This window comes from Stegodyphus dumicola, chromosome 2, assembly GCF_044657685.1.
Source record: "Stegodyphus dumicola isolate Sdum_Otavi_A_Nest chromosome 2, ASM4465768v1".
In the NCBI taxonomy this organism is placed as follows: domain Eukaryota; kingdom Metazoa; phylum Arthropoda; class Arachnida; order Araneae; family Eresidae; genus Stegodyphus; species Stegodyphus dumicola.
Window position 1 is genome coordinate 47,957,336 of NC_140769.1, and position 19,279 is coordinate 47,976,614.

Here is a 19,279-nt window from a genome sequence, read left to right on the forward strand (position 1 = left end):
TTTTATGGTTTAAATGCGAAGAACAAGATGTTTAATAAATAAAGGTAACACACAAAGAGTTAAAAAAAAAAAACGCTCCTTTGAACGTAATATAAATCTGAAAGATTAAGAGGCGACTTTTTCTTTACGAAGAGGAAACACCTGTCTTAGTATTTGATGTTTTGTATTTGATAATTCTTAAAGAATTTAATTTGCCTATGTTTGCACTATCTCATTCTTGTCACAGTCACCAGCTCCTCGACTTTTCTGCTCGCACTAAGTCCCTGAATCTGATCACAATAAACAAGTTGTCCAATCTTGCTGTCATAGATTTGATGTTCTAATTTTTTTTAATCTATAATTTTATCACGTTCATTTTTCCTAATGTTTCGAATTCTCTAAAATTCATTCTTGAAATTTCCTTAGCAAACTTTTCTTTAACGTGTTCTTTCATACTAGTTTATGTATTATTTTTATATCAGTTATTGTCTTAACACTTCTGCGACGAATTTTAAAGTATTTTTACTTCTTTTGTATTTAAGCATTTTGTTTTATTATTTTATAAATTACAGAATGAATAAGCAAAGGAGGAGACACCGATTGTTCTTCTGGATGTCAGTTTTAACCCAAAATATAGTTTAACGACGACTTTACAAAATACTTTCGGAATAGCAACTTCAATACTTTTGGAATATCACTTGTCTTGTGATAGACTGACCAGTTAATTATTATCATTATAACTCCCTAAAATCTTTGACCAAATCAGTGTTGGGTTTGATAAGTTTTATAAATTTTAATCCGTCTTCTCAAAGAAAAACTTAAATTAAGATATTTTAGAGCAAACTCACTAAATAAAATTATCCGCTTCGTTTTATATAAATTTCTTTCAAAATGCTGAATGTATTAAATCATACTAACATATAAATGGCGCCATTTTGTGTAACATAAATGTTACACAATTTTTCTCCCTTTCAGAGTATATTTTTGAAATCCTATTCGATTTGAGAATCTCAGTTTGGTAGTTAACAAAGGACAATATTCCTTGAAAAAAGATTCATTAACTTGTAGAGTTCCCTACTCCCTTTTGTAATAAACTGAACGTTGAGGAATCTAGCGACTTATCGCTGAGTTCAAATAACTAAATACATAGGCTCAAGAAGCGTTAACTACCCTTTATTTCACTAAAAATAAGCTGAACAGTTGGCTCCTTTCTCGGGCTTACAACGAAGACTCCACTTGGGCTAAAACTCAGAATAAGAAATAAGAACTAAACTAGACCTAACTAAGAAGCTTAGCCGAAGCTAACACAAATATCTAACGCAGTTGGCCCTTAATTTAAACAAGCCGGCGAATATCGAAAGGAATATAATATACGTCCGAGAGTTAACAGCATCAAAACACACTTAGCCTCAAGGCTTACACGTGCTACTCAGTATTCCTAGCTCTCTCTGCCAAAGTAAGTTGAACCTTCCTTAAATACTACTTTTAATTCATTTGCATTCAACACAATTCTAAAAAACTCATTCTGGTAGGGAGTTGTAAGTGGAAACAAGAATCGTTAGGAAAGCAGACTGAAATTAAAATAACTGTTATAAAATTAAAATATACCTTACAAATTCATACTGAGGCCTAATCAACGTATCATTATTGATTGAATTTGAAGTGTTGTCCTCGATAATGGAGCCCACCAGCGGCCGATCGGTAAAATCGCTGAACACTGGTAGTTTGGTCCGAGGTTCGAATCCCGCGAACGGGCTGGCTGCGTGGGCGTTTTCGTGGTTTTTCCCCATGTGTAACGTGTATACGAGCCAGTTTTCCTTAGAAAGTCCTCCATGAAGGCATCCCTTTCCTTTGGCAGATAGCCCTCGAGGTTTTGCCGTAATTACAGAAACCAAACCAAACCCATGATAATGGTTTACTGTTTTAAATTAAGTAAATTGAAATAGTATTTAACTAATTAAGCATCCTTTACTAATAGTCGGAAACAGAATTGTAATGAACAGATTATGACCTGGACTTTAGACAGACATGAGGATGTAAAATTTTATCTGATTTCCATGGTGAAATGTTGACAGCAGTTATGCTGTGTTTGTAAAGTATTGTTCAGTTCAGTTGAGGATGCATTATTATTACTGTGGGCCAATGGCTAGCCGGTATCATTTCAATCCTACCATTAACTAGAGTTTTAATGGAATGAATTTCATTTGAAACCACAAAATACTACATAAGAAATGTTATAATTTCGAAGAATCAAGCGGATATTTTTTTAATAAACAAGAATAATATTTGTAAGTAGTTTTAGTAATAATAATGGAATTCTGCTCATTTATAGAATCATCGACAAAAGTGTTGATTAGTCATAAATATGCTGTTTTGTGTACTTCAGTTACTCTTCAGTCTTAATAAACAATTAAATTATTGGTTTATTATTTTTATTAAAATCATTCACTTCATTTTGATAGTAATAGTCTTGTTATAGCTTATTTTTTTCTATACTGAGTAACAAATTTTGAAACTCAAAATATTTCGTCGCAGTATTTTAAATGGTACTTTAACGGGAATTTTCTTTAAATGGCTTGCTTTTTATAAATTCGAAGGCATTTGCAACTATTTTTCTTTTGTTTCTCAAATCATCGGATGCATTTGAGTTATTTTAAGTAAAATAAGTAAACAGTGTAAAGAAAGAAGAGTGCAGCAATTTTTGAATTTTTGAATTTAGAACATATTTTATGAACTGGTACTAGTATTGAAATATAAGGTTGGGAAAACATCAACACATTCAAAAATATCTCATGTTTCAAATACAAGCTAGAATTTCCTTCTTATTTTTTCTTCGAGACTTCAAAATTCAAACTATGTTTAACAAAAATCAAAATTGTCCAGGGAAAAAAAAATAAAAACGACATCGGTGGTGCTTTTAGATTTCAATTTTTTATCAAGTTTTACATTGCATAAAATACACTAAGCGTTTTTTTAAAGTAAACAGTTATTTTATGGAAATTTGTGATGATATTTTGAAGATATAAATCTTCAACTGTACATATATCGCGGATAGGCGATTAATTGCACATATAAAAATATTAATAACTTTTAGATGATTCTCAACTTCTTATCGACAGTTGAAAATTTTTACTGGCATTTAATTCATGTTGAATAATATTACTGAATCTAAACTCCTATTAAATAATCCTCTCGAGTCTCAAATTTGAAACTATAAAAGGCTAAATATTTTACAAATAAACGACAAAGCACACCAGGCCTATCTCCTAAGGGTAAGGCTGCTGTCGTGAAAGATTTTCTAAGGCAAACTATGCAGCCAGTTCGTTCACCGGGTTCGAATCCCGGACAAACTACCAGTATTCAGTAGTCTTTAATCGCTTGGCTATTGGGGGGATCTATAGAAAGATATATAAGGAAGATTTTAAAAGGAACTACAAATTTGAAAGATTTTGCAGAGACAATAATGAAGATCATAAATACCACCACAGATAGAATTGGAATTCGGCACTGAGACTCAGATTTTGGATTTTATATATTTTTACTTTTATTATTTTTTTCTGGCCAATCTCATTTTTTGATCATACGGCCGGCTTGTACCGCCTAGAAGGGCCGGCTTGTACCGCCTAGAAGGATCGAAGCTGTGCCCTTATAATGATAATGATAACTATCGTCAATTAACATTAAGTTAACAAATAAGTTGTTTAATAAAATAATAAAAACTTAACCTAAAATTAGGTGGCCAATTAATCTAAACTTTTCAAGGCAAACAATAAAAAAATTATTATTTTCACAAAGACCATCATTTAAATAAAAATTCGAAATTAATATTATGATTATAAGTTTAAATTAAGCATCAATAGATTATGGGAATCCAGGAAGTAAAGGTAATTTAAACTGTCAAAGTATAAAATGCTTTAAAATTTCCTAAAGAAGAACAAATTGAAAGAAATTTGTAATTTTATGCTATTAAAATCGAAAAAGCTAAATTTATTATTGACATTTAGTTAGCCTAATGCTTATAAGGATTTTGTTAACATTGAAAGAAAATTCTTAAAAACTACATAGGAGGCCAAACTATTCAAGTTTTTCTGTGGTACGTTTATGTATTACAGAAAAACTTGAATAGTTTCAAAATCTGAAAATAACTTAGAAAGATACATTTAGATCATTCCACAAATATAAATTCCTAAATGATTTGGAACTAACATACTAAGCGGTTTTACAAACGCTTACTTAAAGGTATCGTGCTATACCCAGAACTTTTATAGCAATTTATAACCTTCGAAACATATACGAGTATTAAAAGCATCAGCATTTTCTATCAAAAACAATTATAATAGTGCATCTAGTTTTTATTTCATAATATTTTCATAAAATCATTTTATTATTTTTCGAATTACGCCACGAAATGTTGTTAGTATTTTCATGTGGCGGATAAAATCCTGTGTGTTACAAATAAAAGTTATAAAACTGAAAAAAGGTCTTTTCAAACTACGAGGCAAGAATAATCTTACATTTATTTCCTATATTATAAAATTTAATTGCTCATTAGCGTACGGAAACTAACAGTTTGAAAACAGACTAGATTTCTTAACAACAATTTAAAATAAAGTCATTTTATTTACAGCTAAATCAAGTATATTTCTATGACAATATAATACGAGAATTACAAAATGGTATTAACTTCACTTTCTTAAGTACTCGTGGCTCCATGTAAAAGTAGACATGGCTTTTCTGACTTTGTTTTTATTTAATAATATACTTTTTTACATTTTTATGCTTTCCAATTTATATAATTTTACGCTTAGAAAAAGAGTGCAGAAATAGACACCGCACAATTTAAAACTAAAACTCACTGTCAATTCTTTTTTATTTCTTGAATAGTTTTCTTTTTTTCTTTTTTATTTATTTTTCTTTTTTATCTTGAATTCTTTTTGAAAATAAAAATTTTGTTTTATCAGTTACCAACTTTTATTTTAACTTTTATTTTTATTTAACAAAACAAGTAAGCGAAATATGTGTGTTATCTTTCAGTCATTTCTTTTCTTATATTAAATTATAAATTGTTTACTTTTAAGTTTAATTTTATTTCAATTATATAAATTTAAAGATAAATTAATAATAAATTTCCTTTTTAAGTGTAAAGCTATAAATTATTGTTTTAAGGCTAGAACAATTTAAAGGCTCATTCTAACGTTTACTCAAAATGTATATATACAGTACCTGCCGCTTATTAAACTCCCTGGTTTTTCACAACCGCTTATTACGTCAAATTTCCAGGAACCAAAACAAATACATACTAATCCATCGGAAAAGGGATTTCATTAAATTCATCTCCGTCGCTTATTAAATTCAGTTTGGCAAAAGACTGATTCTTCGGCCAGAATATCTTACTTACACCTGTCAAAGGCTTTTCATAATCCATTTAATGTATAATGGACTGTGGCTTTATCGTTCGTAATACTTCAATAAAATGGGTTTCGCCGAAATTTTCCTACCCACCTACCATGAAATATTTGCATGTCCTTATATCGGTTAGACACTATTTTCAGAGTTCTCCAGTTCTTCAGTCTTCAAAGAGTCAGAACTTCCATAGTTTAAGATTAAAAAATAATCCTGGCTCTATAAATGAGTGAGGAGTCCTTCTTGAATGTCAGCTGCTAGAGGTAGAAATGCAACTTCTGCACCCCATCTTTTAAGGTCTTCACATTCCGAATTGTCCCTTTGGCGGTTGAAGGCACTATGTTTGCAGACAGTCATCAAAGAAGTTCATAAAGTGATCAAAGAAGTATTTGAATGAAAAAAAAACTCGCAACTGTAGACAAGTGGTCTTCGAACTTTGTGAAACTAATATTGTGGAACTAACCAAAACTGTAGAGCTTCAAACTTTGTGGACTCACGGTACTCTTACAACTATAAAAGATTTTCGGGGGCACCCATCCTTGTTATCTTATCTTTTTATTTTAAAGTAGATCAACATTTTACAGGTGCTTTAAATAAAATCACTGGAAGAAAAGTAGTGTATTTTTTATTAAAGTATGTATATATAAAATTAATGCACTTCATTCATCATCAGCATTAAATCGTGCTCTAGGTGTCGCCCATCCTTACATTATATTTAGAGAATGTGGTGTGCTTGCATTTTTTTTTACAAAAAATGACGAGATTCAGCTCTATGTATGTTATCTACAGTCGCATTTCATATTCTGCCTTCCTATATTTTCCTATATTTTGTTTTAGCTGCCACATATGTTGAGAAGGATTTTTCTCTTAAATGTAATTTTCCGAATGGCATTAAAGTGTTTATAGCTGAGTGAGAAACCTCTGGATATTTTGTATGAATCTGCAACCAAAAATGTAGGAGCTGCGCTAGATAAATTTAGATTTTTACGTCGAATTTGTTGATAATTTGTTCCCTTTCCTTCATTGGCAAGCCTTATTTATCGTAGTCGAACGCACTTTCTAATTAATAAGCAATAGTCAACTAAGTGGGAATGTTTTATAAATTTCTTTTCGAATTTTTATTCTAGCTTGTGGAATCAAAGAGTCTGACTCGCGGAACTTCGGTGCTCCGCGGAACATAGTTTGAAGACTATTGCTCTAGACCAGGGTTTCTTAAACTTTTCTCAGTCGCGACCCCTTTTTACCCCTGAGGTTTTTTCGCGACCCCCAGGACCCCATAATATTTATAAAAATTTTGTGGGACCCCCATTAGTATTGTGCAAATCCGACACACGCGTGAGTAAAACCATCAATTTCTTCACTTGTACTGTAATATTCTATTGCAGTTTCAGGTCATTAACTTTCTAATTTTAAGACATTGAACAATGTGAAAATTTTAAATATGTAACAGACGAAATGACAGCATCACGTGCAAAGCTAGGAAAATGAAAGTTTATATTATAAAAAGAATGCATAGAAATGTTTTCGTTTTTTTTTTTTTTTTTTTTTTTTTTTTTTTTTTTTTTTTTCCCTTTGACGATATTGTGTTATCTTTATATATTTTCAGATACGTTGTGCAAAAAGATTTGGCACTTGTAAAAGTATCACAATAAGTTAAAGAAACAAGAAAACTGTAAAATTTGCTGCAGGTCCCGCGACCTTCTTGGGGGTCGCCACCCACAGTTTAAGAAACCTTACTCTAGACTGAAGAGAAACCGAGGAAAGCATTGGTCATGCCTGTAATCATGAAATAGCAGATCGATGAAATAATCAAAGGCTATCTTTCTACTGGCTAGAAACGTAAATTTTAAAATTTTGAAATAAATATTTCTAACATTCAATCTTCAATTTTTGGGTATTATAAAAACTTTCAAATGTCCTTATGTACAGAAAAGATGTTCAGTAAATGAAGAACAGAACTGAAATTTTTGAAACTGCGAACACTTAGATAAATAAGTCGATAGATCTGCTAGAAGTCATGCATATTTTACCCAATTCAGAAATAAATTTCTTAAAATCAGTCAAAAATAGTTTTTCAAGATGTGATTTATATGTAAAAGAAGCTTCAGAGGGATTGATGACTAATGCAAATGCTTAGGATATTAGCGAGGGAAGGTAAAAGAATTCATCTTTAGAAATCTGTATCAATTCACAACATTATTGAGATAACATGTATAAAACTGGCTAAGTATTAAAATAACAGCTGAAATTGACGGCAAAAGTCATACAAAAAAAAGTGATGACATGCTATTATCAATTGAATCGAGAAAGGCACAGCAAATTCTAGGAGAATTCTTGAACTGAGCGCTGGTGATCAAAAAAGCAATCAGCAGTTTTATGTAATTGAGAATACAGTTGAAAAACTGATGTTGAAAAATATGAAACATGTAGAGATAGAACAGTTGTTTGTAAGACATAAAATTTCATCAAAAAGTAATTACAAAGAACGTTTTATAAAAAATTTAAAAATTAATATAAACTACATAAATAGTTAAATTTTTGTATTAGTTTTTAGTCCAAAGGGGAAATTTACCCTTAAAGTACTATTAATTTCGTTTTGGCATTTTGCGTTGATTCACTAAAAGCGTTGCTTCACTTTTCAAATTTTTGCCACCAAATATTATCGACCTATATTATAATTAAAGAAATTAAATAATGAAGAATCTGCATAAATGTATGTATGTTTCTTGCATTAGGCTAAAATAACGGTATCTAGAGACATCAAAATTTGAATAATGTAATCTTCCATAACTTATGGGCATGTGGAAGTCCTAATTTGAATTTGAAATTTGTTTTATTACTAATTTCAGATTTTGTAACTCTTCAACGAATTTTTTATCAAAAATCTAAATGATATCAAAGCGAGCAACGGCAACACTGTACGAAAAAAAAAAAAAAAAATTATCTCCAGCGCGCGAGACTCTGTATTAGAAATTGTAAAGGTATGCTGATTTTAAAATTAATTTGCGATATTGCTGTTGAACTGAATTTTGTAGTTTGAGTACCTAGAACATGATATTTAATAAATTAAGGTAACACACAAAACGATAAAAAAAAATGCCGCTTTGGACGTAACTTAAAATCTGAAACCTTTCAGATTTTTTTTTACATTATTTTTATTAATTATTATTTTAGGATTAATTAATAATTAGTTTTAGTTATTATTTTACTTGAAAAGTTTAAAACTGAGATCACGGTTTGCAAAACATAAATTGCCGTTTATTAAACTCAGCTGCTTAATAAAATCAAATATATTTGGAACGGAATGGTTTCAATAAGCAGCGGGTACTTATATATATATGAATAAATACAAATTAAAAAGAATTCAAAAGCTAATCAAATTGCGCTTTGAAATCAACAAGTAAAGGGAATAATGAGAAATAAATTAAACAACACGTTTAAAATTCATCCCATATTTCAATTCTGAATGAAGCATATTTAAAAACAAAAAAGCGGAAGGACAGTGGCGAACTGCAGGAAAAGGGAGCAAAACATACCCAAAACCGAAAAAGGGAAGATAAATTTGCATATTCCGGTGTATTGTCATCAGGGGGTTGGCGCAACGATTTTTTTTACTTTCGTTGCAACCTCTTGATGTTTCTTGAGCCCCGTTCACATGCAACGCTCCTTCGCACAGCTGCCGTTAGCAAGGGGAGAAAAAGGAGACATGAAAGAGTTTCGTCTTTAGGACCCGTTCAGAAGACCACCGTCTTCCTTCCCCTTTACACCTAAGCCTCTGTGAACAATGACGTCTCCGAATTGGCAGATTTCTAACACTGTTTACACATTTTTAACGCTGTTTACTGTTGTTAATTTTGTAATCTGTACTTTCGCAACTGGTACCTGAAATTTCGTAATGGTTCCTGAAAAATATATGCTTTTTAATTATTATTATTTTATAAGCTGTTATCTAGTTCACTCTTGGTGCTTGTCGCTATGGTTAAAAGATGGTCATGGTTTTTAAACTGCTTCCCCATAGGATATAGAACTCAAACTTTGTACATACACTGCTTGTGGATGTCGTGTCACGCTTTTGATTTTTAGAGGATTAGATTTTTTTCAAATTTATAGTTGATACGACTTTTTGCAAATATTAACATATAAACTGAGAATCTCAGAATATTACAGTTTGCACCATAACACACTGTGGAGGGAAAAAAATAAATGAAATTTTTAGCGTAATTTTTTTTAAAAATATTTTGGGAGAATTTTTGAAAATTGTTCATATTTTTAGACTTTTTGACGCCCATTAATTTTAAAATTTCATATCTAAAAATATATCGGTTACAAACTTCCGACATTTTCACAGCTTATAAAACAAACTTTTCGCATTTAAAAAAATGATAAAGGAAATTAATTGGATGATTTTTTTACTTTTTTGAAAGATATGCGATGAAGCAGAATGGGAAATATTGGTTCTTCTTGGACATCAATTCGAAACATCGGTTTCAAAGTAATAATCTCATTATACCACACTATTTTTATGACATTATTTATGCTATATAAGTTGTTATTGTTGCCAGTTGTTAGTTCAGCGTGAGATTGGAGATATTTCTGAGTTAACTTTCTCTTAAGATGCGTTTTGCATTCCGTTGTGTTTAGCGTTCTTATTAGATTGAAGTATAACTACTGATTATACTTAGTGATGTTCTAAACACTTGTACGAGTATTTCTGTGGAAAATTCCAGAACTTTGAAGTGTTTATGTTGATAAAATAAATTTAATTAAGCTATCATCGGATTTGAGTGCAATGACAATCATTTACGAACTATTATCAATCTATTACAAACCCGTACGCACGCAACAATATTATAATTAATTAATGTATTAAAATTGTTTTGAACGTGTTTTACAAAACAAAAACAGGTAAAGAAAAATTCTGCTTGCGTTTTATGAGTTTTTGCAATTTTTCTGGTGACATAAGGTTTTAAAAAAAGGTTTCTAATTATGTTTATATTTACCAATTGAATAAATAGCACTAGGTTTGATTTATATACATATGTGTGCATTGAAATTCAGTAATAAAATTTTAAAGATTTGAAATGATTAAATGTCTATTTAGACAGTTTGTATTCTTTAAACTGCAAATGCAAACTGAGAAACCTTTTGCATTTTTTCAATAAATCCTTTTACTTAAAGTCCTAAAACATATACAGGTATGGACTAAATTTTTTATTATTTTTACTGCTTACTTAAAATTATGTACTTTATAGAAACAATGATGGGTTTTGCAAAATACTGAAAGGAAAAATTATTTGAAATGAAAATGTGATTGAGATCATATTTGTTTTAAAGATTTTAGATAAAAGTGTATTTTTCCCCTCAGAAACTAATTCATTAATTGCAAAATCATTCCTTGAAGTTATTAAGAACACTCTAAGAAATACAATAAAAAACTGGGGGGGAGACATTGAAAATTGTAGGAGAAGAAAGACATTTTAATCGTAAAATTTTTCTTCAAAAATTTAAATTAAAAAAAATACTAGCAAAAACTTTTTTTCAGCTTAAAATTATTTTGTCTCACAAAACCATTTAATAATATTCATAAAAAGTAGATGAAAATGCTTAATTTTTTTTTAAAAAAATCATTCAAAAGGTACCGAGTCCCTTGTCGCGCTGAAGCCGATATGCACTTGTCTTAACTTTAGTTTTAATTTGAACGATATTTCTGGAATACCTAGCATCAGATAACCTTGTCTGTATTTGTCTATAATTTCCAGTTCTATCTAATTTTTGGGGGGATGCTATCACATCCCCAGACATCTATCAGCGCGATTGTTTCGCTGACAGTCCAGCGAGCAGTAACTAAAATTAGGTGAACCGCGCAGTATAGTACTGGAAATGTCCCCATCTGCCCTGCTCCCGAGAGGTAAGGAACATTCAACCAAGTTCTACCTCCAATTCGGCGAGGCAGTTAAAGCTTGTCCCATGTGAACGGGACACGTTGAAAGAACCGGTTTTCGCTACCGGTCGAATCTGCTCTTGTGAACGGGGCTTTGGTTTTGCATTTTTTTTTTTTTTGGCCACTTTTCTGGCATCTCTCTCTACCATACTCTCACCTCCAGAGACGTCTATTATTTTGCTAAAACAAAGTATCAAAAGGAATGGAAATATGCCCACAAAGATTATTTATCCTTTTCCAAAGTTAGCAACGAAAGATGTACCACCACTGCTCAGTTAACCCCCTATATTATAAGTCATGGCCCATTTCTAATCTATTTTCATAAACCATGCCTAAGTAATACAAACCAACGCATCTGTGATAAGAAAACGGAACCTCTCACACATTACCTGATTTACTTTTTACTAATATCCAGCCAGATTTCCAGACAATACAGATGACAGAATCCCGTACCATTCCTATATCATCAAACAAAAGACCCTCAATAAAGGCTATCTAGAATATGCTAGCAGCAGACGGGCTGGATCTGTGTCATGTGACTTAATTTCTCCTTTCGTGCAGTCCATGGCAATTTACATCATTTCTCTCTCTGTCTCTTTTCTTATTTCATTTTTTTAACATCACTCCCACGGTATTCCTTTGCAGTTCATGCCAAACTAAAATGTGAAGCAGATTCTAGCACAACGTGAGACTACACCTGTGTAACTGTCAAATATGATCGTAAAAGGACTAGTGTTCCCTTGTTCCATTAGCTGTTATCTTCTTATTGCTCTGTGCCATAGTCCTTTTGGTTTTTGGGTTTCGCATATGGTTTATCGGTTTATCCCGAATTAAATAAGGTATAAGTTTTAAATGATCATTTATTTTGTTTTAAATTATATATATATATATATACATATACAAATGTATGTCCGTAAATTAATTCAGATTTATAGATATTATATAGCTATATAGATATATTAAGCCGTAGTCTTCTATAACCTTCAAATTACGGGCGAAACAATTATTAAAAAATAATTCTGTTATTTCCTACCTATCAGTTTATGTTTGCATAAATTCGTTTTTACATTTCCATACCATGCGTATATGACATAGTTTCGCTTCCGGTTTTATATCATATATTATCTGCAAAATTTCTGATATAAAATCACAAATTTCTTGAAACGATTAAAACTAATTTTGATTTTAAGTTAATTAGTTTGAGTATTAAGAAGCGTCTTATTCAATACTTGATGAGTGTAAAAAATACTTTAAAAAGTTTTAATCAGAAAACGAAATAATATGAAATAAAAGAATATTTAGACTAAAATAAGCTTTAATTTGAAGAACAAGCAGTTTACTACTCCTTAAATATTTATTAGTTAACTTATAGATGAAAACTTTACCTTGATTTAACTTCAGCAACCAAGAACTAATGAAAAAAAAAAATTCCAGTTGTTTTTGAATAAGTTTTTCTTTCCTCTTAAGTGACTAAACTAAAGTAATATTTAAGACACATAAGTACACACTCACTTTAAAAATAAATAAAAAAAAGAGGACCAAATGTATATTTTTAATTAATTGCAGTAAACGTTTACATCAATTTAAATAACACTTCCAAATAGTTTCGCTTCATAATTTAGAAAAACGCTTTTTTTAAATACTCAAGGGAATATTTTCTTTGAAACGGAAATAAACTTTTCATGCATGAATACAGAATATGATTTCACAAGCATGGAAAAAATAAATTATTTTTAGAAAGTCGCATTATATCTCAATATATCATAATATTCTTATCATAATAACTTTAAATACAATACGAAGGAAGAACAGACAAAAAATGTGTAGTGGAAGAGTGAGGATAATTTTTTTATCCTAACCGTTTTTAAGATAACTTTACCTATATATCACACTCCACCATTAACTCACGAGTTTAAAAAGCATGCTTTGAAAATAGAATAAATGTTTCATAAAATAAAAAGTCTGTGAAGAGAAAAATGGATATAAAATTGCTGTATAAACTACTTAATTTAAATTTTTGCCAAATCCTTTAAATCACTACAAAGTGCTACTTAATTTGACGGAAATCCATAAGTAAATAAACTTACTGCAAAACTTGTTTTCACTAATAATATCTCGAATGACAACATGCATTACTTACAGTGGAAGTAGAGGACAGTTCCAGAAATGAGTGCCAATAGAAGCATGAATGTGGCCAAGACAACGAGAATAATCAACAAGTGGCTATGACGCCATCTAGTCATTCTTGTGGTCATAGGTTCTACAACTTCTTTCGCTGGTGGCCAAGTCTCTGTCACTGGAACTGGCATTCTTTGGGTTCCAATGAGGTACTCCCCATTGTGTGCCTGAATTTTGTAGTGATGCTGTTGCATCATAGCTCCGGAAATTTGGTCAGAATACATGATATCGTACGATTCTTATTCTGCTTCTTTGTCCCAAAAGTATTTACTAATGTTACATAAACAGCTTTGCATATACAGATTACAACAGATATATTAAGGACAGATAACAACTATAAAGATCAGACCTTGTATATTATCTGTGAATCTCCGCATATATCGTTAATTTCGTTTATTTATTAAACACTGAAGTTTCTCTTATTTTAGGTAACACACATTAATAAGTTAAGCAGTAGCAGTATTTTTGGTTTTATGTATTCAAAATGAACAATTTAAACAAATTCAAATATTTTTTTTTCCTCAGAAGAATATTTTCTGCATTATCCAACACAGAGTCATTTGTAATGCTGTCAGAATATTTTCATCGGATTTAGAGTTAAGATAAAAACCATTCTTGTGTTATTTCGATTTTCATTTTATCGGCAGTTCTGTCCGTCAGTCAAAAACATTATCTTCCATCCGAAAATAGTTGCTTAAAAATGCTCTTTCCCAAGCTTATCTCTGTAACAAGAAGAGGAGAAAGTAGATGCGTGACTAGATATTTTGAGTCGTGTTCTTAAAATCCAAGGAAAATGGATTATTTAACGGGATCTATAAACAAAGACAGCTTCATAATAGTTTCACAAAATGTGATTATATGAAAGATTTTTGAGCACATTTTTAAAACTAAATTAGTTGCTACCGCATAGGACATTAATACAGCATTTGTCTAGTGCAGTTTTTAATTGTTTACAAGCTAATATTTAAAAGATCCATATTCAGCAATATTTTAAGACCACAAATTTCTGAAGAATGTAATTTATCTATTTAAAAATCAGGACTTAAAACTGTATAATATATCAACAAAAATGAATCGTTTCTTATGAAATGATTTTAATTTTCATAGCGTTTTGAACAAAACGAGACATTTAAATATTAGTTTATACCTTCAGTTTTGACGCTTTGATTTGTATATTCAGTGTTCTCGTATATAAATTTGAAAGTTAATCCCCACTAAGTCACATTAAGTCACGCGTTTATTAACGGTTGTCACTTATGTAAATTTTTTTATTATGTTTGTTTTCCAACAATTTTCTGCCTACTTCTGATATCTGAGCATTTGATCGATGTTCTGTTCAGTATATTTCCATGCTTTTTAAAGCATTTAAAATCCCGTTAGCATTACCGATTACTAACACACAAAGATGTGCGAACACTTCGATTGAAATTTAAATGTCGAATAGCTAATTCCTATATCCTTCGAAAATTACTAATATATTTCAGTTAATCCATCCATCAAAAAAATAAGCAGCATCACTGATGTTTATAATGTTAGCGTGCAGCGAGATTCTCACTTTAGTACCACTCAAGTCGATTTCTCGAAAACGGCAAACACATGCGGAGCACGCCGCAGAGAATGCCGGCTTCCCAATCGTCTCTCTACCGGCAAGTCGCGAAGATGATTGCAAGAGACCCTTGCGGAGAAACTAACTCACGAGCAATGGATGCTTCGACCACAATTGCTTTCCTTGTTTCTACACCCAGCAGTAGGAAGGTAACCGCCTGGGGCGACACCTCACGGCAGGTTGTCTAAGTACCTGTGGAATGGATTCGGATTATCCTGTTAATAGGAGGTGATGAAAAACGCGCTCTTGTGCATTTTCCTAATGGCGTTTGAATAGGTCTCCGAATAAATGTACATTCAAGCATTTGGAGGAGAATACTTTTAAAAGCGGCATGGATATCTATTTAATGTCTGAATAACGAAATGTAATCTGGAAGGCAGAAGATTTTTAGTAAATCATCGTCACATAACGGATATAAAATAAACTGAAATTATCATTCAAAAAATAGTTGAGAAATTTTTTTCAAATTATTTGTTGAAAGTTAGTCATTCTCCTTTACTGTAATCACAAATTCAAGACTATATAGTTTAGTAATTTAATAAAAGAATTTCTTACCAATCTGAATATTTGCAAAATGCAACCTTTTTACGTATTAGGCTGATATTAATAACAACTGATGTTATTATCAATGTTAACTTACGAAAATATTGATTCTTAGTCTGCTGAAAAACAATTCTCAATTTAATACATGTGTTTAAACAGAAAACCAATATTCGTAATTTCTGATTTTTTTTCAAATTTCAGTAAAATTTTATTCATGCATACTTCAATTATTTAATAGGAATCGGAAATTATATTAGTTTTAAAAATTATTGATACATGAAAGTAACATGAATGTTCTAAGATTTTATGGATTTCTTTGTAAGATAATTAATTTGATCATAAACAATACAACTGACATGAAAAAGTGACTTGTGTACCCTATATATCAAGGTATATGCTTTGGAATAATTACAGAAAATTATGAATGTGGATAGTTAGTTCCTTATATCACTTAGATCTCTTCTATGCTGCTAATATCGATTTTTGCAGTAAGTGCATTATTATAGTTAAACCACTATAACAACTTTCTGTCTATATTAATAATACTATGACACTAATAATACATGACTAATATATTAATAATACATGACTAAGCAAAATATTAAAAATTTGAAAATGATTTAAAATTCGAAAATTTTAACTCACCTAAAATTATGCTTCATGATTAAGGAAAGCATGATTTAAAGCAGATATTCATGAGAATTAAATACACAGGAAGACTTTGAATTTATTTTAAAACTATTTTTATGGAAAATTTTGATTTTAACAACGCAGATGCAATAAAGTTCCCTGAAATAGTGCGTACTTTCCTTACAAATAAAGCATGAAATAAAAATAATATTAAGTATTGCAAAAACATAATAACTTAACTGTAAATAGCTTATAAATTTTGAACATATGAAATACAGATCTTTACCAAATTTCTCTTTATCATTGTAAACATTTAATTCAAAAGCTATCCATTACAATAAACATACCTCTGAAGCTTATAACCGTAACTAATCATTCAAATTAGATGTTTGGTGGGTACACGGATCTTGTGTATTTGAAACAGTTGTTAACTTTACATGTTTAAGATGGCATGAACACTAAATTGGAAGATCGATCTGACAAATGCGATTCAGAAATACCATTTAATAATCAAATATTAATAAAAAATTAATAAAACAAGGAAAGTTTTCTCAGCGTTATTATTTTGGTCATGTGAAAGTTTTTAGTAAAAATATACGAAAATCAAATTTTTGTACGAGCAAAGTTTCGTCAGAAGGTTTTTAATGAAGGCATGCTTTTTCCTGAGTTTCTTTGCCGTATTATGCTAAACAAACAGACAAAAATCTATATCCGATCTTAACGCGGGAGAACGAGCGCTCATATGAGTTACGCGAGTGTGCGCACTGGGTCCAAGAGATTCGACATTTTTTTTTTTTTTTTTTTGAAAAAATTTTAAATCTTCAAAAAAAGTGTTACATTTATGCCAATAATAAATTTTATGATCAAACTTTAAAAATATGCACAATAAAACTTTTAGTTTCCCGAAATACTTTTATAAAATAAAATTTCTTAAAGCAATAGAAAATCGTATTGTATATTAGCATAGAAAAAATAGTATACATTTACTCTATATTTATTTTCTTTATTAGCACTTCAGACACAGAGAAAAAAGTGTAACAACAAATGCTACCAGTACATTGAACAAAGTGCTGTCGTGGGCTCCAAATATAAATATTTTTTCACATTCCGCACATCACATCATTCGGCGCATCGTGTTTTCGTTTTTCTGTGCTTTTTTGCTGGGCAAACACTGTACCTTTTTTTTTTTTTTTTCCATTTTCGTTTTCGATATTTTTTTTCCGCTAAAGTAATTTATGTCATTTGTTCTCAGAATCTATATCAGTTTTTGAATACATTCCTTGCATACAGACTTCTTCAATACATTCCTTGCATATTTTCTTGAAGACATATTTTCTTCAATACATTCCTTGCATACAGACTTCACAAATCAACTACGTAAGAGTAATACGCTTAGGCGCGCTGGGCCTAAAAGGCACATTCCGATCAAAATCAAATCTCCGACTCAAAGCCCTAGCGAAAAAACTTCGAAAGCATAAAGAGGTCGACCTCAGACGTGACTACACTGGCCTCATCAAAGTGCGTAAATTAGGCCCGCTTAGAGAAAAGTTTGTTAAATCAGACGGGTCCATTGGACCCAGCGCGTGCGTTTGTGGGTTAAGATGAGTTAAAACTTGATTAAAATTTCATAATTTAAAATTAATTAAATCTCGGAATTTTCCAGATGGCAGAAAAAATTCAAAAACATAATACTGCTAAGAAAAGACAACTCAAGGTTTTCATATAAAATACTGTGATTTAGTGCTTTTATTTCCTGTGATTTAGTGTTTCGTTATTTAGTTATTTAAAATATTTCTGTAATTGAGAGTATATGACTACGGCCAACGAATGCAAAAATAAAAGCTTGAATCCGTTTTAAAAAAATAATCCTTTGCGTGTGACACCACGCACAAAAAAAAAAAAAAAAAATCATCCAGATGGATTTGGGAAGGATCAAAATTTATATTTCTATTGAAATATGATACCTGAATTTTTTTAGATTACTGTACTTCCTTTAAATCGTACAAGGAAGTAAAAAATTTAAAATCTCTGCCTTGAAAGTTTTCAGCTAATATGAGCAGGTATGTTGAAAGCCATAGCAATATGTTGGATTCTAACCAGCTTAAAAGAAGCAGCACTTGGATAAATTTGTAATCTTTTATCAGACAACGTTTCCTGCAGAGGTATTTTTGTGTACTAAATGTTTTATGAACAAGTCAAATAGAGAATGAAGCTTCTACAGGAAAAGCAATGTACAAACTTGTTTGGATTATACACTGTATAGATTGAGAAATATGTTAATTGGTTTTCCTTGAAAGGACTTCGGTTAGAAATCTTATCGCAAATAAATAAACACGGAAAAAAATATTTAAAAGTAAAATACTTGTTTGTCAACACAGAGAGAAAAATATGCTCACAATATATATTCTATCCATATACATTTAAATAAAAAGACAGAAAATATGTCTTTTGTCAATACAGCTTTCAAAACGTGAAAAGACATCCTTTTAAAATGCCAAATATCGGGTTTATTTATATGGTTTCAGAAAGATAGCCTTTCTGGCTGAAATTCTTTTGAGATAAAGTATATTTTTCTTGCTACTACGTAGATATACACAAATGGATTAGAAACTGCGTTCAGTCTTAGAAAATAAATTTTATTTCCCATCGTACTGCGAATTTTAGATGCGCAAATAAAAATGCAATTTAAAAACACTACATATGTTTCTCAAAATTCTATGCGCTACACGCGATTAAATAAACAAAATATAAAACTCTTTTGGGTAAAACCCTTCAGGAGAATTAAGAAGAGTTAATTTTTTTATATAAGATTTAAAATAATATCAGTACCTATATATACATATATATATACACCTCTATATAAATATCTATTTTAAAAATAGCTCTACTCATTTGAAATGCAGCATTTGAAATTAGATTATATGATCATTGATAAGCGTTATTGACTCAAAGGAAATTATTTTCAAACTATGACATTGCTTACAGTGTTTTTAAAAATT

The 19,279-nt window shown here is 30.5% G+C and overlaps 1 protein-coding gene across 1 annotated transcript in view; it reads right to left on the bottom strand.

The window, feature by feature from the left end:
• The window catches only part of LOC118193620 (agrin-like), a 777,240-nt gene extending 762,064 nt beyond the window's left edge, over positions 1-15,176 (bottom strand). The window contains exon 1 of the mRNA XM_085810647.1: positions 13,464-15,176. Within this exon, the coding sequence (XP_085666773.1) occupies positions 13,464-13,725 (262 nt within the window). The 5' untranslated portion in view covers positions 13,726-15,176. The remainder of the gene's footprint in view (positions 1-13,463) is intronic.
• Between the last annotated feature and the right edge of the window lie 4,103 nt (positions 15,177-19,279).